Source organism: Oncorhynchus tshawytscha, linkage group LG34, assembly GCF_018296145.1.
Source record: "Oncorhynchus tshawytscha isolate Ot180627B linkage group LG34, Otsh_v2.0, whole genome shotgun sequence".
Classification (NCBI taxonomy): Eukaryota; Metazoa; Chordata; class Actinopteri; order Salmoniformes; family Salmonidae; genus Oncorhynchus; species Oncorhynchus tshawytscha.
Genome location: NC_056462.1, coordinates 10944552 through 10964144, shown reverse-complemented (window position 1 = coordinate 10964144; position 19593 = coordinate 10944552). Strand labels below are relative to the sequence as shown.

Genomic DNA, 19593 nt, shown 5'->3' with positions numbered 1-19593 from the left:
GTCCCAGACATGGATATGTGTTCTGTCCCAGACATGGATATGTGTTCTGTCCCAGACATGGATATGTGTTCTGTCCCAGACATGGATATGTGTTCTGTCCCAGACATGGATATGTGTTCTGTCCCAGACATAGATATGTGTTCTGTCCCAGACATAGATATGTGTTCTGTCCCAGACATAGATATGTGTTCTGTCCCAGACATAGATAAGTTAAGAACAAATTCTTATTTTCAATGACGGCCAAGGAACAGTGGGTTAACTGCTTGTTCAGGGGCAGAACGACAGATTTGTACCTTGTCAGCTCGGGGGTTTGAACTTGCAACCTTCCAGTTACTAATCCAACGCTCTAACCACTATGCTACCCTGCCGCCCCAGTAATGACTTGTCTCTCTAGGTTGAAGGTGCAGGAGAGGAGACGAGTCCTGGTGCAGAGACTGGAGGAATCAACCAGACTGACCACACTGCTCCACTCTCAGCTCAAGAGGTGTGTGTGTGTGTGTGTGTGTGTGTGTCTGTGTGTGTGTGTCACACTTGTATCCCCATACTCAAATACACTCTTGCTCTAAGGCTGCAGTTTGGGTTTTGACAAATTATATCAGTTCTGAGAAAGATCTGATTTCAAAAGATCTGATGTGATTGGTCCAAAGACCATTTAGTGGGGAAAAAGATCAGAATTGGGCTGCCTGTCTAAACTCAGCCGAAGTGTTCCTCCGATACACATACATACAGCTACAGTAAATAAAATGTTGCTTTTTGAGGTGCTTGTTCATGGTGCGTGTGGCTGTGTGTTTAATGTGTTCTCTCTCTCTCCCTTACAGTTTGTCGGCCAGTACCCTGTCCGTCTCATCAGGCAGCAGCCTGGGTTCTCTGGCCTCCAGCCGTGGCTCCCTCAACACATCCTCCTCCCGCGGCTCCCTCAACTCCCTCTCCTCTGGAGACCTCTACTACACCCCTGCAGAACCCCCCTCTCCCCTGGACCTGGACTACCAGTGTAAACTGGACCTGCTCCTCCAGGAGCCCTTGACCCCCTCTGGGATAACCTACAGGCGGGGAGACCCCCCAGGAACTATCACCACCATCCACGAACACGAGGTGGAGAACCCACACCCACACAACACGTCGCTTCACACACACGCTGTCGGAACCGGTACCACCGACCTGGTCCCATTAGCGCCGCTGGTTGCGGTGTCCTCGAAGCCGGCCGAGCCGTCCAAGTCGGTGACGTCGCTTTCCTCGAGGTCGTCGTTGTCTTCTCTCTCGCCGCCGAGCTCGCCGCTGGTGCTGGAGGGGGTCGGTGCGTTCCCGACGGCGGGCCCACAGGACTTTGGGGACGGCGACGTCGGTCTGGTGGTGTCGGACTTTGGCGGTCTCAGCCTGGGATTCTACGACAGCCAGGGGATGGGGATGTTTGAGCCGGAGACGGGGGAGAGGGACAGAGGAGGGGAGGGGGGGAGGGAAGGGAGAGGGGCACTGGCCACCCTCAGAGAGAGTATTACAGGTGAGACGTTTGCTCTGTTCAAATTCTTCCTTTCTTTTTTTTGTGAACAATGTTTTTTTATTGGGTCACAAGGGCAATACAATCATACAAATATACTATTACACTTTCCCCACCCTTTTTATTTATTTTGTCATTTTTTTGCTACAATTCCAAACATACCCCTGGTGGACCCACCCAATCCACAACCTTGGACAACCCATTATATATATATATATGTGTTCTTGAGTCATTTGCTAATACAACACCGTCAAGTAAACATTTGACATCACACACCTACATCATATCCAACAGTTTAGAGATTTCTGAGGTGGCTACTTTCCGTGTTTCCAGAGAGCTAGGACTGGCTTTATTCATACGGGAAATTCTTCCTTTCTTTCTTCCTCCCTTCATTGGAATTTACCACTGATTAGAAATGCCTTGCGCTGCATGGCGCAACGCTACCACCTAGCAGCTCAAAATGGAGCTGCACTGAAACAGCACACATTCCCATCGCCAGTCCTCCGGTTCCCCGAACACCACACATTTGTATTGTATCCCCGAACAAATACTCTGCATTCAACTCAAGGGCTTGATGATTAGTTGACAAGTTGAATCAGGTGTGCTTGTCCAGAGTTACAGCTAAAAGGTGTACTGGTGGAGGGACTGGAGGAGTGGAGTTAGGAAACGCTGAATCACTCATGCTGAGTTTATAGGCTCCCATCACATCTATGTCTTACGCCTCGGATGTGTCTCATAAATATGCGAAAACACTTAATTTTTTTCCTTTTTAAAAAATTGAATGAATGAACCGATGCTCATTGACAACGCTTTTCTCGAGGACTTTGCAAGCAGAGCTGCAGCCACCCGCGCATATCAACTCTGGTGTCTTACTTCATGTCTTCGTCTGTGTTGTTGTCAGACGTGGACCTCCAGAGGCCGGGGGAGGACAGGCCCACCTGTGTGTCAGCAGCCGTGTCAGACGAGTCTGTGGCCGGGGACAGTGGGGTGTACGAGGCCTCTAATGTCAAACGGTGGGTCACACTCACTTCCAGCTCTTTTCATTATTTCGATCGATCGCACTCGCTCTCTCTTCAGCACTCTCCATCTCTCCCTTCGCCTGCCTTTCATTTTCAACCTCTGCCCCCCTCGTCCTCAACCTCTTCCCCACCTCTCCTCCCTCTCTCCTTTATCTTGAGGTACTGCTGTTCCCAATAGTGTTGGTCCACTCTAAGGGTCATGATGGATCTTTTAACCTCCTATTCCTCTCCTTTTTCTCCATTTAACTGAATGCCTGCGATGTTTGGTGCAAGATGTGATAAGAAAATCACAAGACCTCAATTAAAACACCAATCTGAAGGCTCCTCAACTCACCAGACACACACACACACACAATTCGCTTCGTCTCTTTTGTATCACACAGTTGGAGAGAAAGCTAAATCTGATCTTTAATGACTGAATGTAAGGAACCCTGTCTGTTTGTCAAACGAGAGAGATGTTTGAGATGCAGACACAGAGTTCTGTTGCCCAGTTGTGTCTCCCTAATTAGAGTGCATGGGCTCTGTTGCCCAGTTGTCTCCCTAATTAGAGTGCATGGGCTCTGTTGCCCAGTTTGGCTGTTCGTGATTAGAATGGCCTCATTGATGTCTGTTTTTCCACACTAAAAATGCTCCTATGGTTAAACTCTTTCATCTCTTGCCCCCTAAAGGGGTGCTTTGATGCTGATCCCTTCAACCAGTGTGGTGTGGACTGTCTCTCTCAGCTAGCTTTTTCCCTCCTTCCCTCGCTCCCCTTTTCTCTCTTTCTTCCTCTCTGTCACTTGCTCTCTGTCTCTGCTTGCTCTTTTTTTCATACCCTCCTGTCCTCCCTTGCTCTCCCCTTGATTTGATTTAATTAGACGATGAGCCAAGGACACCTTTTCCACTCTCTCTCTCGCTCTCTCCTCTGCTCCCTCCAGTCTCCCTCCTGTCTCCTCTTCTCTGCTCCCTCCTGTCTCTCTCCTCTCCTCTGCTCCCTCCTGTCTCTCCTGTGTCCTTCCTCTGCTCAATCTTGTCTCTCTCCTGTGTCCTTCCTCTCCTCTGCTCCCTCCTGTCGGCCTCCTCTGCTCCCTCCTGTCTCTCCTGTGTCCTTCCTGTGTCCTTCCTCTCCTCTGCTCCCTCCTGTCTCTCCTGTGTCCTTCCTGTGTCCTTCCTCTCCTCTGCTCCCTCTTGTCTCTCTCCTCTGCTCCCTCTTGTCTCTCTCCTCTGCTCCCTCTTGTCTCTCTCCTCTGCTCCCTCTTGTCTCTCTCCTCTGCTCCCTCTTGTCTCTCTCCTCTGCTCCCTCTTGTCTCTCTCCTCTGCTCCCTCTTGTCTCTCTCCTCTGCTCCCTCCTGTCTCACCTGTCCTCTGTGTCCTTCCTGTGTCCTTCCTCTCCTCTGCTCCCTCTTGTCTCTCTCCTCTGCTCCCTCTTGTCTCTCTCCTCTGCTCCCTCTTGTCTCTCTCCTCTGCTCACTCTTGTCTCTCTCCTCTGCTCCCTCTTGTCTCTCTCCTCTGCTCCCTCCTGTCTCTCTCCTCTGCTCCCTCTTGTCTCTCTCCTCTGCTCCCTCCTGTCTCTCCTGTCCCTCCTTCTCCCTCTCCCTCTGCTCCCTCCTTGTCTCTCTCCTCTGCTCCCTCCCTCTTGTCTCTCTCCTCTGCTCCCTCCTGTCTCTCTCCTCTGCTCCCTCCTGTCTCTCTCCTCTGCTCCCTCCTGTCTCTCTCCTCTGCTCCCTCTTGTCTCTCTCCTCTGCTCCCTCCTGTCTCTCTCCTCTGCTCCCTCCTGTCTGTCTCCTCTGCTCCCTCCTGTCTGTCTCCTCTGCTCCCTCTTGTCTCTCTCCTCTGCTCCCTCTTGTCCCTCTCCTCTGCTCCCTCTTGTCTCTCTCCTCTGCTCCCTCCTGTCTCTCTCCTCTGCTCCCTCTTGTCTCTCTCCTCTGCTCCCTCCTGTCTCTCTCCTCTGCTCCCTCTTGTCTCTCTCCTCTGCTCCCTCCTGTCTGTCTCCTCTGCTCCCTCTTGTCTCTCTCCTCTGCTCCCTCCTGTCTCTCTCCTCTGCTCCCTCTTGTCTCTCTCCTCTGCTCCCTCCTGTCTCTCTCCTCTGCTCCCTCTTGTCTCTCTCCTCTGCTCCCTCCTGTCTGTCTCCTCTGCTCCCTCCTGTCTCTCTCCTCTGCTCCCTCTTGTCTCTCTCCTCTGCTCCCTCTTGTCTCTCTCCTCTGCTCCCTCTTGTCTCTCTCCTCTGCTCCCTCTTGTCTCTCTCCTCTGCTCCCTCCTGTCTCTCTCCTCTGCTCCCTCTTGTCTCTCTCCTCTGCTCCCCTCCTGTCTCTCTCCTCTGCTCCCTCTTGTCTCTCTCCTCTGCTCCCTCCTGTCTGTCTCCTCTGCTCCCTCCTGTCTGTCTCCTCTGCTCCCTCTTGTCTCTCTCCTCTGCTCCCTCTTGTCTCTCTCCTCTGCTCCCTCTTGTCTCTCTCCTCTGTTCCCTGTTGTCTCTCTCCTCTGCTCCCTCTTGTCTCTCTCCTCTGCTCCCTCTTGTCTCTCTCCTCTGCTCCCTCCTGTCTCTCTCCTCTGCTCCACCTCCGTTCTCTGTTTTATATTCCAGACGTTCTTTTTGATTGGTAATAATGAAAAACCTGCTGTGTATGTCAGTAGGTCAATGGAGTCTGATGAACCGGTGGTGTATCTGGAGGATGAGCCTGTCCTTCCTGAGTCTGCCCAGGTCCAGATAGGCCTGAAGTAAGAATACAAACACACACACATTAAGCTACGCAATGTCTATAACTCCATCCTACCCTGCTGTCGGACAACTGAAAAATGGTTGTTTACAGATATGATGCTGCCAACTCCAGTTTTGTCATGGTGATCATGCAGCTGCAAAACCCTGCTGCCCTGTCAGTCCCCTCCACTACCAGAGTGTGAGTATTCACCCATTCATCCATTCATTCGTCCAGTCACTCATTCGTCCATCTTTCCTTTCATTCATTCGTACATGTGTGTGTACTAACTAGACTCTGTCTGTGTTGCGTTGACACAGACAGCATCGCAGCGTGTTATAGACCACGTGGACTTTGAGAGTGCCGCTGTGCTCAGCCTGTCAGTGTTGCGCTGACACAGACAGCATCGCAGCGTGTTATAGACCATGTGGACTTTGAGAGTGCTGCTGTGCTCAGCCTGTCAGTGTTGCGTTGACACAGACAGCATCGCAGCGTGTTATAGACCACGTGGACTTTGAGAGTGCCGCTGTGCTCAGCCTGTCAGTGTTGCGTTGACACAGACAGCATCGCAGCGTGTTATAGACCACGTGGACTTTGAGAGTGCCGCTGTGCTCAGCCTGTCAGTGTTGCGTTGACACAGACAGCATCGCAGCGTGTTACAGACCACGTGGACTTTGAGAGTGCTGCTGTGCTCAGCCTGTCAGTGTTGCGTTGACACAGACAGCATCGCAGCGTGTTACAGACCACGTGGACTTTGAGAGTGCTGCTGTGCTCAGCCTGTCAGTGTTGAGTTGACACAGACAGCATCGCAGCGTGTTACAGACCACGTGGACTTTGAGAGTGCTGCTGTGCTCAGCCTGTCAGTGTTGAGTTGACTTGGCACCTGGAGGCGTTAGAGCTGCTCTGGGTACGTGTGTCAATGTTGAATCTAGAGAGCTCAATACTGAGCTGGCTTTATTTATTTCATTTCAACTTTATTTAACTAGGCAAGTCGGTTAAGAACAAATTCTTATTTACAATGACGGCCTACCAAAAGGCAAAAGGCCTCCTGTGGGGACGGGGGCCTGAGATAATAAATAAATAACATAAAAATATAGGACAAAACACACATCACGACAAGAGAGACAACACAACATAACTGGTGTGATGTCCTCTCACAAACACACACACACACACACTCTGTCTCTCTCGCTCTCAGAGAAGTATGAGACTGACTGAGATGAGGATAGGAGGGACAGTCTCACACACACATCTCTTTGAAACACAAACTCTTTCTCACACACACCTCTGTGTGAAACACAAACGCTCTCTATCACACACACACCTCTCTGAGAAACACAAACGCTCTCTCTCACACACACACACACACACACACACACACACACACACACACACACACACACACACACACACACACACACACACACACACCACTGAGAAACAGAAACACAAACGCTCTCTCACACATACACACACACACCTCTGAGAAACACAAACGCTCTCTCACACACACACACACACACACACACACACACCTCTGAGAAACACAAACGCTCTCTCTCAAACACACACACACCTCTGAGAAACAAACGCTCTCTGTCTCTCACACACACACTCACACACACCTCTGAGAAACACAAACGCTCTCTCTCACACACACACACACACACACCTCTGAGAAACACAAACGCTCTCTCTCACACACACACACACACACACCTCTGAGAAACACAAACGCTCTCTGTCTCTCACACACACACACACACACACACACACCTCTGAGAAACACAAACGCTCTCTCTCAGACACACACACCTCTGAGAAACACAAACGCTCTCTCTGACACACACACCTCTGTGAAACACAAACCCTCTCTCTCACACACACACACCTCTCTGTGAAACACAAACTTTCACACACACACACACACACACACACACCTCTCTGTGAAACACACTCTCTCACACACACACACCTCTGTGAAACACAAACTCTCTCACACACACCTCTCTGTGAAACACAAACTCTCTCTCACACACATCTTTCTGTGAAACACAAACTCTCACTCACACACACACACACACACACACACCTCTCTGTGAAACACAAACTCTCTCTCTTACACACGGTGCACCCAAATACTACCACTGTCGAGAGCGTCCTGACCGGTTGCATCGGGAATTGCTCCATCCTCCAGCGGGTGGTGCAGATGGCCCGGTACACTGGGACCGTGCTTTCACCAATCGAGGACATCTACTGGAAACGGTGCCTGAGGATGGCCCGCAGCATCATCAAGGACCCCACACAACCCGGCCACAAGCTGTTCACTCACCGTCGGGCAGACGGTATCGGAGCATGAGGTCCGATACCAACAGGCTCAGAGACAGTTTCTATCTACAAACCATCATACTGCTGAACACTTGAACTGGACTGACCACCTGCTCTGATTCTTTGTACCTTGACACACATTCACACCCATACACACACACACACACACACACATCCACACACACATCACAACTGCTGCTACCAGACTCCTATTATGATTGCTAAATACCGCACAATTTAAACACTCCCCCAAATCAAATCAAATTAATTTATATAGCCCTTCGTACATCAGCTGATATCTCAAAGTGCTGTACAGAAACCCAGCCTAAAACCCCAAACAGCAAGCAATGCAGGTGTAGAAGCACAGTGGCTAGGAAAAACTCCCTAGAAAGGCCAAAACCTAGGAAGAAACCTAGAGAGGAACCAGGCTATGTGGGGTGGCCAGTCCTCTTCTGGCTGTGCCGGGTGGACATTATAACAGAACATGGCCAAGATGTTCAAATGTTCATAAATGACCAGCATGGTCCAATAATAATAAGGCAGAACAGTTGAAACTGGAACAGCAGCACGGCCAGGTGGACTGGGGACGGCAAGGAGTCATCATGTCAGGTAGTCCTGAGGCATTGTCCTAGGGCTCAGGTCCTCAGAGAGAGAAAGAAAGAGAGAATTAGAGAGAGCACACTTAAATTCACAGAGGACACCGAATAGGACAGGAGAAGTACTCCAGGTATAACAAACTGACCCTAGCCCCCCGACACATAAACTACTGCAGCATAAATACTGGAGGCTGAGACAGGAGGGGACAGGAGACACTGTGGCCCCATCCGAGGACACCCCAGGACAGGGCCAAACAGGAAGGATATAACCCCACCCACTTTGCCAAAGCACAGCCCCCACACCACTAGAAGGATATCTTCAACCACTAACTTACCATCCTGAGACAAGGCCGAGTATAGCCCACAAAGATCTCCGCCACGGCACAACCCAAGGGGGGGCGCCAACCCAGACAGGAAGATCACGTCAGTGACTCAACCCACTCAAGTGACGCACCCCTCCTAGGGACGGTATGAAAGAGCCCCAGTAAGCCAGTGACTCAGCCCCTGTAATAGGGTTAGAGGCAGAGAATCCCAGTGGAAAGAGGGGAACCGGCCAAGCAGAGACAGCAAGGGCGGTTCGTTGCTCCAGAGCCTTTCCGTTCACCTTCACACCCCTGGGCCAGACTACACTCAATCATATGACCCACTGAAGAGATGAGTCTTCAGTAAAGACTTAAAGGTTGAGACCGAGTTTGCGTCTCACACATGGGTAGGCAGACCGTTCCATAAAAATGGAGCTCTATAGGAGAAAGCCCTGCCTCCAGCTGTTTGCTTAGAAATTCTAGGGACAATTAGGAGGCCTGCGTCTTGTGACCATAGCGTACGTGTAGGTATATACGGCAGGACCAAATCAGAGAGATAGGTAGGAGCAAGCCCATGTAATGCTTTGTAGGTTAGCAGTAAAACCTTGAAATCAGCCCTTGCCTTGACAGGAAGCCAGTGTAGGGAGGCTAGCACTGGAGTAATATGATCAATTTTTTTAGTTCTAGTCAGGATTCTAGCAGCCGTATTTAGCACTAACTGAAGTTTATTTAGTGCTTTATCCAGGTAGCCGGAAAGTAGGTCATTGCAGTAGTCTAACCTAGAAGTGACAAAAGCATGGATACATTTTTCTGCATCATTTTTGTACAGAAAGTTTCTGATTTTTGCAATGTTACGTAGATGGGAAGAAAGCTGTCCTTGAAATGGTCTTGATATGTTCTTCAAAAGAGAGATCAGGGTCCAGAGTAACGCCGAGGTCCTTCACAGTTTTATTTGAGACGACTTTACAACCATTAAGATGAATTGTCAGATTCAACAGAAGATCTCTTTGTTTCTTGGGACCTAGAACAAGAATCTCTGTTTTGTCCGAGTTTAAAAGTAGAAAGTTTGCAGCCATCCACTTCCTTATGTCTGAAACATATGCTTCTAGCGAGCGCAATTTTGGGGCTTCACCGTGTTTCATTGAAATGTACAGCTGTGTGTCATCCGCATAGCAGTGAAAGTTAACATTATGTTTTCGAATGACATCCCCAAGAGGTAAAATATATAGTGAAAACAATAGTGGTCCTAAAACGGAACCTTGAGGAACACCGAAATTTACAGTTGATTTGTCAGAGGACAAACCATTCACAGAGACAAACTGATATCTTTCCGACAGATAAGATCTAAACCAGGCCATAACTTGTCCGTGTAGACCAATTTGGGTTTCCAATCTCTCCAAAAGGATGTGGTGATCGATGGTATCAAAAGCAGCACTAAGGTCTAGGAGCACGAGGACAGATGCAGAGCCTCGGTCTGATGCCATTAAAAGGTCATTTACCAAGTGCAGTCTCAGTGCTATGATGGGGTCTAAAACCAGACTGAAGCAACCAGACTGACCCCCCTTCCCCAAAACACGTGTAAATATCGGACAATAAATTGTGCCTTCCCATATTATACTGATGCAAAAATGTCTATTATATTCTACTGAGCCTTTGACCTTGTGTTCCTATTCTTATCTTGTATTATTTCTTATTGTTGTTGCATTATCCAGAAGGAACCTGCAAGTTAGCATTTAATTGGACCTCGAATCCAGTTCCACTGCATTTGTCATTGTTCCCCTCTAATCAGGGACTGATTTAGACCTGGGACACCAGGTGGATGCAATTCATTATCTGGTAGAACAGAAAACCAGCAGGTTTCGGACCTCGTAGGGTAAGAGCTGAATAGCGCTGGTGTATACCATGTCTATCCCGTACACACGACTAATAAAGCTTGAGAGACACACACACACTTGCCCTTACATCACACAGGTGTGTCTTGTCTACTCTCTGCAGGGGTGAGTGGGCTCTGTCATGTTATTATTTATCGAGACCCCTCGCGGCTTTCTCTCCCGCCAGCAGCCCCTTTTCCTGTTTCTTTTATGGCCGACAAAAATGAAAAATGAAGTTAATCCACCCTCTCATGTTCCCAGGCTTGAAAAGGCATTCGTGTCCAATCGAACAGCGGGGAAACGCCTTTGAATCCCTCGCACAACATTCAGCTGGAATATCTCCCCCAAAATATGATACAACTTAGCAGGTGGTATCTAGGCATTTTAACTCTGTTTTTTTTTTTGTTGTTTTTTTTTCTTCAACCAAACTTCCTTCATCGTATTCTCATTCAACTCATTTGAGTGAAAATTTGGGCTCCTTTGTAGTTTGTGAAATATGCATATGCAGATGAGTCTGCTGCGTGGGGGTTCGTTTGCGGGTGAGAGGAAAGGAGTCTTGCAGAGAGCAGAGAGGGTTTTTTTCCCGGGAAGTGTTTGAGTCAATGTTAACTGGAGCAGAGAGAGAAATCCTCAAAGATGCTCGAGGCGCTCTGGCCGGAAGCTACAGAACAGCAGGCAGAAAGGGAAGAGCACACATCTCAATAACACAACACACCAGAGGTAACCAGCCTTTATCCCAACAGTCCCCAGGCCACGTTCACTTTTCCAACCTACTGCCTCTGTCTCCACATTAACTCTCCGAGTTTAAGAATATTATGTTGTTACTGGACGACATGACCTCAACAACATTGAAATGTCTTCTTCTAGAACTCAAAGTTGCTTGTGAAAATGTCTCGTTTTCTTTTGAAAGTTTTTTGTATAACTCTCTTTTCTCTCTCCCTCCTGCTCCCCCCCAAAAAGATACATCCGGGTGGCGCTCCTCCCATCTTCCAGTGACATCAGCAGTCTGTTCAGGACCCGCGTGGTGCCCGTGGCGCTGCCCGACAGCGTGACGTTCAACGAGGTGTTCAGGGCGGCCGCGCCGCACGGCGTCCTCCGGCACAAGACGCTCCGCGTGGACGCCTGCACCGTGGGTCCTGGACGCACCGAGGACTGTCTGGTACGTACACAGCGCACAGCACAAACACACTTACCAACAGGCTTTGAGCACCTACCAACACTCAGTTAACTAAATACAGAGCTGACACTACACCTCCACTGTAGAATTCCCACACAACAACATATTGCTTGCTTATAACAACGTCACCCATTACGACTGGGACAGGGTCAAGAATGTGACCAAAGATGGGCAGACGAACTGACAGACACTTTCTCGCGCACACTCTGTCACTTTTTGTCATTATCTTTCTCCTGACTCTCTCTCTCTCGCTAGGCTGGAGCCCATGTGAGTCTGGGAGAGCTTCCAGTGAGTGGGGATATGACCCGTGTGTGGTACAACCTGTTGACCAGTGAGAGGACCAGAGAGATAGAAGAGGCCAGCCAGGAGAGACCCGGCCCTGGGCCAGAGCAGCACCCTGCAGGGCCCGTGGACATGGTGAGTCCTCCTCCACCACTTCAGACCACTTGACACTGCCTGCCTCAGTCTACATGTTTCTGGATATGCCCACTTCACTCTGATTGGAGATCAGTTCAAATTCACTGCTGCATGCAGGTTATGTTATGCAGAATATGCATTCTATTCTACTGAAGGGGAAATGACTAGTGGAGGCCTCAATCGCCAAGCTGTATCGGCCTCAGATGGCAGCACACGAAAGTCAAATGGAAAGTGGTTGTTGTAATTTGACCCCCTTTTTCTCCCTAATTTCATGATATCCAATTGGTAGTTACGATCTGGTCTCATTGCTGCATCTCCCCAACGGGCTCGGGAGAGGCGAAGGTCGAGTCATGTGTCCTCCGAAACAGGACCTTCCAGGTCGCGCTGCTTCTCAACACACTGTTCGCTTAACCCGGAAGCCAGCCGCACCAGTGTGTTGGAGGAAACACCGTTCAACTGACGACTGAAGTCAGCTTGCAGGCGCCTGGCATGCTACAAGGAGTCGCTAGAGTGCGATGAGCCAAGGAAAGCCCCCCGGGCCAAACCCCGCCAGGCCGCTGAGACAAATTGTGCGCTGCCCTATGGGGCTCCTGTGAGACAGCCGGCCGAGCCCCAGGCTGGGATCGAACCCCAGGCTGAAGTGGCACCTCGTTCCAATATTGTGTTGTGTGTATGTTGTCAGGATGCGGTGTCGGCCCTGCTGCAGAGGACCTCCAGCGAGTTGGAGGCTGTGGAACAGGAGCTGGCCTTGGAGGAGAAGGAGAGAGCGAGCCAGCTGGACATGGACGGACACCAATGGTACTGACCCACTGTCCCTCACAGCCTACTCTTTTTTACTACCATTACAAACACCATTACTTTCAGTACACACACACATATCACAGTTGGAGAGGCAGGGCTACCTGGGGATGGACAGAGACCAATGGTCCTGACAGCTCCCTCACAGATGACACTTTATAACCATTACAAACACCTTTTGACTTGGTGGGAGGTCTGTCGACGTGACCTTGGGCAGGGCGCTTGGTCCTGGTTGCTCCTGTGGGTCACTCTGGATGGGAGACGGTTAGATGACTGAATGGAATGTAAATGTTGAGTGGCTTCACTGCAGGTAGAGGTATGTTTTAATATTCAATTAAACATTTAAAATAGTTTTTTTTTAAAAACACCTTAGGGGGACATTTTCCTCTCATAAAAACACATGTCCGTCTTACTTTCAAGACGTACAACATGGCTACATCAACATTTGACTCAAATATACCAGCCAGGCAGGTTGTATTGCATGTAACAATATGGCTGACCCCTGACCCCTCCTCTCATGACAGGCTGAGCATGCTGGGAGAGGACAGCCCTCAACTGGTCCTCGGACTGGAGGAGGAAGAAGAGGGGGAGGAGGAGAGGAAGGATTCTGTCAAGGCAGAGAAGAGGTTTGCTGGCTCTGGGCAGGTGTACGGAGGGGAGGAGAGGGAGGAGAAGTGTAGAGAAGAGCCAGCCAGAGAGGAAGAGGAGGAGAAGGAAGAGGAGGAGAGGAGATGTAAAGAGAGACGCCCTCAGGCAAATAAAGGACCAACGCTGGTAAGCCACGTGTGCTCTGACACACACCCACACACATCCAGCTGAATGAAGAAATCTGGCCTCAAAGAGGTGTGTTTAATGTGGAACCCAGAGCCGTTAGATCTAGACACACACACACACTTCAAAAAGTCCACTTTTATTTGGTGAACCCACATCTCTGTAGCTGTAATATACTCTAACCTTCTCCAGGTGGATGCGGAGACGAACACAGAGATGTGTGGTGTGGCGGTGAGGCCTAAAGACAGACCCAGCCTAGGACCAGGACCACGCAGCGCTCAGAGAGGCTTCGTACGGAACAGTATGATCATGAGGTCTCAAACCTTCTCCCCTGGGGAGCGCAACCAGTACATCTGCAGGGTGAGTGAGTTGTATACATACAGTGAGCACCATAATTCATTGGACAGTGACCCTTTTTTTTTGTTACTTTGGTTCTGTACTCTAGCACTTTGAGTTTGAAAGAATACAATGACAATGAGGGTGAAGTGCAGACTGTCAGCTTTAATTTGAGGGTATTTTCATACATATTGGATGAACCGTTTAGAAATGACAGCACCTTTTGTACATGGTCTCCCCATTTTAAGGTACTACAAGTATTTGTTGAATTGGCTTCACAGAAGTGTGTCGTTAGGCAGGTGTATTCATTTGTGTCGTTAGTGAATGCAGGAGAGCTGTTAATGAATAGTATTGATTCTAGACTTTGCTATTGCCTTTGGAGGTTGTTGTTGGGGAGTGACAACATGGGGAAGACAGCAGTGTCGATGCAAATGAAGCTGGCCGTCATAAGGCTCAGAAATGAAAATCAATCAATCAGGAACATTACAAAAACCCTGGGCATGCCCAAGTCAACAGTTTGATTCATCATTAACAAGAAAAAAACAACAGGTGAACTCAATTATGTCAAAAGACCCAGTAGACTGAGGAAGATCACTGTAGTGGATGACCGGAGAATACTCTCTATGGTGAAGAAACCCCCCGACAACAGCCCAAAAGATCAAAAACAGTCTCTTGGATGCAGGTTTAGATGTGTCAAAGTCTACCATACGTAGAAGACTACACCAGCAGGACTACAGAGGGTACACTACAAGATGCAAACCACTGATAAGCCTGAAGAACAGAAAGGCCAGATTACAGTTTGCTAAAAAGCACCTAAAAGAGCCCCAAGAGTTCTGGGGAAAAAAGTATTGTGGACAGATGAGAAAGATTAACATGTACCAGAGTGATGGAAAGAGGAAAGTGTGGAGGAGAAAAAAAAGACATTCCCATGATCCAAAGCATACCACCTCATCCGTGAAACATGGTGGAGGGGGTGTTATGGCTTGGGCCTGTATGGCTGCCAGTGGAACAGGCTCACTTGTCTTCATTGATGATGTGACTGCAGACAGAAGTAGAACAATGAATTCTGAAGTCTACAGAAATATTGTATCTGCTCAGATCAACTCATTGGACGGCGCTTCATCACGCAACAAGACAATGACCCTAAACATACTGCTAGAGCAACGAAGGGGTTTTTGATGCCAAAAAGTGGAACATCCTTGATTGGCTGAGTCAATCACCGGATCTGAATCCAATTGAACATGCATTTTACATGCTGAAGAGGAGACCGAAGGTAATAAGTCCCCAAAACAAGCAGGAACTGAAGATGGCTACAGTACAAGGCCTGGCAGAGCATCACCAGGGAAGATACCCAGCATGCAAAGGATATGCGACCAAATATTAACAAGGATTACTTTATTCTACATTATGTTAAACTGTCCAATGTTTTTGGATGCCCGAAAATGGGGAGGGACTATGTACAAAAGGTGCTGTCATTTCTAAACGGTTCATTCGATATGTATGAAAATACCCTCAAATTAAAGCTGACAGTCTGCACTTCACCCTCATTGTCATTGTATCCTTTCAAACTCAAAGTGCTAGAGTACAGAACCAAAGTAACAAAACAATGGTCACTGCCCAATGAATTATGGTGCTCACTGTACATGCACACACACACACTGAAATGTGTAAGTACTGCATGCATTTTGCTCTGACAGGATTTACATCTACAGCACACAGAGAGGGAAACAGTTCTTAGAACCCCAGTTGAAACTCCAGTTGGAACCCAGTAGGAACCCCAGTTGGAACCTAGTTAAAACCCCAGTTGGAACCTAGTTAAAACCCCAGTTGGAACCTAGTTAAAACCCCAGTTGGAACCTAGTTAAAACCCCAGTTGGAACCTAGTTAAAACCCCAGTTGGAACCTAGTTAAAACCCCAGTTGGAACCCAGTTAAAACCCCAGTTGGAACCAATGGGTAGAGGTGTCATTTTTTAGATACAGAAACACACACACCCTCACGCACCCCAATCCCAGACCAAAGACCAAACTACCACAGAGCTTTCCCAGACTAACAACAGTGGATGTTTCTGTTCTCTACTCTTCCCACTCTCTCCATCGCTCCTTCTTCTTACAGTTGAACCGGAGCGATAGCGACAGCTCCACATTATCCAAAAAGTGCCCGTTTGTCCGGAACACCTCGGAGAGACGCAGCCTAAGGGTTAAGAGGGTGAGTTTAACATGTGTCCTCTCTTTATCTTGCATTCGCTTTCAGTTAACTTCATGGTGGTGATTTGGTCAATAAAGGGGGCCATTTTCATCAGGCAAAAGAGCACAGATCTTTGCAATAAATACCATGAAACTCATCATAATCTGAAGAGCAATGTTGAGAATGTTCTTCAACAATGTGCAATATATTCCATACAATACCTCCAATAGAAGTCCAATGTTTTACAAAATATGGCAGCCGATACTGGATAAAATGGTCTAGTCCCGCTTCATAACTGGGCTGATGATCTGCTGCTACCCTGCGCTGTACTCCACTCCATATTTATTTTGGGTTTAGCTAGACTGATTGTAATTTCTATATGCTGTCTTCTTAACAGCATTTACATTTTCTGGGATATATGAGTTAAGTTTTGTTATGTCCTCTAGATATGCCATTCCAGTCAACAGTACCGTACACTGAATGGCAATGTATCTTTGTCTTCTTTTTTTCATTGGAAAATAATAAACTTATTATAAAAAAACAAAAAACTATGTATTTCATTCTCTCTCCTCCCTCTCCCTCCCTCAGACCCTGTGCCAGCCGGTGGTGGTGCGGAGGCGTGGCGGAGCCGGGGAGACAAACACCCGGACCTCCCTGGACTTGGAGCTGGCCCTCCAGGCTTCGCGAACGCGTCAGAGCCGTCTGAACGACGAGCTCCAGGCCCTGAGGGACCTGAGGGCCCACCTGGAGGCCTTGAAGGCCCGGGGAGAGACGGAGCTGCCCGAGTCCGTGCTGCATGACCACCGGTTTCACAGGCTGCTGGAGCAGGCCGAGAGACAGGCACGTGGCTGGATAGACATATGATAGATACAGTATGCACATGCATAAACACTGCTAATGTCCAGCTGTGATAGAAGGACTAGGCCAAGGCCATTCGACATCACCATGTTTTGGAATGGTTTGAATGGCACTCAGGATCTGATGGCTTGTGTAAGGATACCCTCTACCCCCTTATGCCCCTCCAGGCACTCTACCATGCCATCATCAGCCACTCTCACTAATAGCAGCTAACGGCGGTCAATGCCAGGTCTCTGGCCCCAGGTTCTATCAAGCTTGATTAGGCACTGAAGAGACTTAATGGCTGTATAATCTGGTGCTGTTCGCTTTCACCTGAAGTGACCCTTTTAAAATAAATAAAACGTTGCCCAGGTCGCAACTTAAATAGTAAGATTTGGCATAAAGAATGAAACCATTAGTTTGCAGAATCCACATCAGTCAGAAGACACTGTATCCTGCATTTCAGAGCAACTGAAGTAAAATGCTTTCTAGCTCTCACTTTTAAGAAATTCTCTCTCCAATCTATCAGTCTCTCTCATTCAATGAACACTTTCTCTGTCTCCCTCCCTCCCTCCGTCCCAGGCGGAGCAGTCTAAGGAGCAACAGCGTCAGGAGCAGCGGGCTGAGAAGCTGATGAGGAGGGCCTCCAAAGACGTGTGTCGGCTGAGAGAGCAGAGCCAGAAGGTCCCCCTGCAGGTCCAGTCTTTCAGGTGAGACCGACATTCCTCCGTCCAGCTCTTATTCCTTTATGGACAACTATTTGACCATAGGGTTTGATCTGTTTGTATCTTGTCTCGCCATCTTGGATAACTGACCCTACTGGTCATGTAAGCCCTGTTTATACCTGCCGCTAACATGCGTCCTGATCTTGTCCTGTTCTTGTCTGTTTACACTTAGAAGATCTGATCACAATCAGAACACAATACGTATTTTAATCGTTTACACCTGTCAAAAAATGTGGGCACAATCAGAATGTGAACACAAGATCATGTTAGAACCAGGTATAGACAGGCTATAGTCTCTGAACTTGTTATGCTCCATCCTGATAGGCCTTGATGGTCAGGTTACTGTAAAAGCACTTTGTGAACAACTGCTGGTGTAAAAAAGGTTTTATAAATACATTTGCTTGATTGATAGCCATTTCTTCTCTCTTTGCAGGGAGAAGATGGCCTACTTCACACGAGCTAAGATCAATATACCATCCCTACCGGCTGATGATGTATGATTACATAGTGACACAATGAAGTATTTTTCCAACTTTTATAGCAGAGTATTTTAATAGTGTAGTTTCTTTGAATGAAACCAATCAAATAGTTTGTACACTATAGTTTACGCATTTGTATAATAAGTTGTTATTGAATACTATCTTGTAAAAAAACAACAAAAAAACTAAATAATGGCTTTCTTATATCAGGAGAAAACCCAAAATAGAGGTGTTTTGGTACTTGTATTCTGCTCGTGATTTTTCTGTACAGTTTTATAAGGTGTGTGTGTGTGTGTGTGTGTGTGTGTGTGTGTGGTGGAGGAGAGAGTGTTGTCGCCCTCTGGTGTCCTGTGGTGGAACTGCACCACAGGGCAGGGTGCGGGGTAGATTGAGTGAGTCTCACTCCCAGTCCCAAATCAACCCCGATTCCCTACCCCCTATGCACTTATGGAGATCTAACAGGATTGGATAGGTGTAAGTTATATGGTAATAACGACACTTTGCCTTCTGCTAGTCTAGATGGAATGTTCACTGTATTTCTTCCATGTATCCAATCCTTTCTGATCTCCAGAGGTGTATAGTGGGTAGGGCCTAGGGGTTGATTTGGTATTGGGCATCAGTGTTAGCTAAGTGTGCGTATGTGAGAGAGAGAAGGCGACCTACTACAGTATATCATATATAATGTCTTCTGTCCAAAGCTGGTGCTCTGCTATTTTTTTCTCTCATTCAGAACAAAACAAACATAAACCTTGTGAATGTAATGTAACTGCTTTTCCACTTCTATCTATCTCTGAGATACTGCACTGATACTGTTCTGTGGCTTCATGCTTTTTACACCGACCCGCCGCAACGCTAATTATTACTGCGTTCACTGGGCTCTAGTCTCAATTTTATAGTTCAATGTTTTGTCAATTACTAGCCTGGTCCAGGATATGTTTTTGCACAAACTGATCTGGGACCAGGCTATTTTGTAGTTCACTCTGCAACTTCATTTGTGAGATTGGTTTTCCTTTCCCACCTGTTTCCCAACTGTTGAAGTATTTATTCAAAGGATGAACATAAAACCTCTGTTAATGCCTTTTGTTACAGATAGGTTCTCTGGACTAGAGAAAAGACCATGCAGGAAACATACTGGACCCAAATCATGTCATTTCCAGCCTTCCAGTGTTTTTAAGGGGTCTGAAATAGCACCCTATTCTCTATGTAGTCCACTACTTTTGACCAGAGCCCTATGAGCCTTGGTCAAAAGCACAGAGCCCTATGGGCCCTGGTCAAAAGCACAGAGCCCTATGGGCCCTGGTCAAAAGCACAGAGCCTTATGGGCCCTATGAGCCCTGGTCAAAAGCACAGGGGTAAAAAGCACAGAGCACTATGGGCCCTGGTCAAAAACACAGAGCCCTATGGGCCCTGGTCAAAAGCACAGAGCCTTATGGGCCCTATGAGCCCTGGTCAAAAGTACAGGGGTAAAAAGCACAGAGCCCTGTGGGCCCTGGTCAAAAGTACAGGGGTAAAAAGCACAGAGCCCTGTGGGCCCTGGTCAAAAGCACAGAGCCCTGTGGGCCCTGGTCAAATGCACAGAGCCCT

At 48.1% G+C, this 19593-nt stretch overlaps 1 protein-coding gene across 4 annotated transcripts in view; it reads left to right on the top strand.

Moving 5' to 3' along the window:
• Positions 1-19306, top strand: part of LOC112231925 (protein WWC2-like) — a 54183-nt gene extending 34877 nt beyond the window's left edge. The window contains exons 11-25 of one of the 4 annotated variants that reach the window (XM_042311762.1): positions 395-484; positions 819-1498; positions 2397-2508; positions 5125-5208; positions 5301-5387; positions 11244-11442; positions 11716-11877; positions 12560-12675; positions 13200-13449; positions 13639-13806; positions 15897-15989; positions 16557-16808; positions 17388-17515; positions 17964-18024; positions 19099-19306. In XM_042311762.1, the coding sequence (XP_042167696.1) occupies positions 395-484; positions 819-1498; positions 2397-2508; positions 5125-5208; positions 5301-5387; positions 11244-11442; positions 11716-11877; positions 12560-12675; positions 13200-13449; positions 13639-13806; positions 15897-15989; positions 16557-16808; positions 17388-17515; positions 17964-18024; positions 19099-19116 (2500 nt within the window). In that variant the 3' untranslated portion in view covers positions 19117-19306. Of the gene's footprint in view, positions 1-394; positions 485-818; positions 1499-2396; positions 2509-5121; positions 5209-5300; positions 5388-11243; positions 11443-11715; positions 11878-12559; positions 12676-13199; positions 13450-13638; positions 13807-15896; positions 15990-16556; positions 16809-17387; positions 17516-17963 lie in introns of all 4 variants that reach the window. The other 3 variants (XM_042311761.1, XM_042311763.1, XM_024398723.2) reach the window with 3 other exon arrangements.
• The last annotated feature ends 287 nt before the right edge of the window (positions 19307-19593 follow it).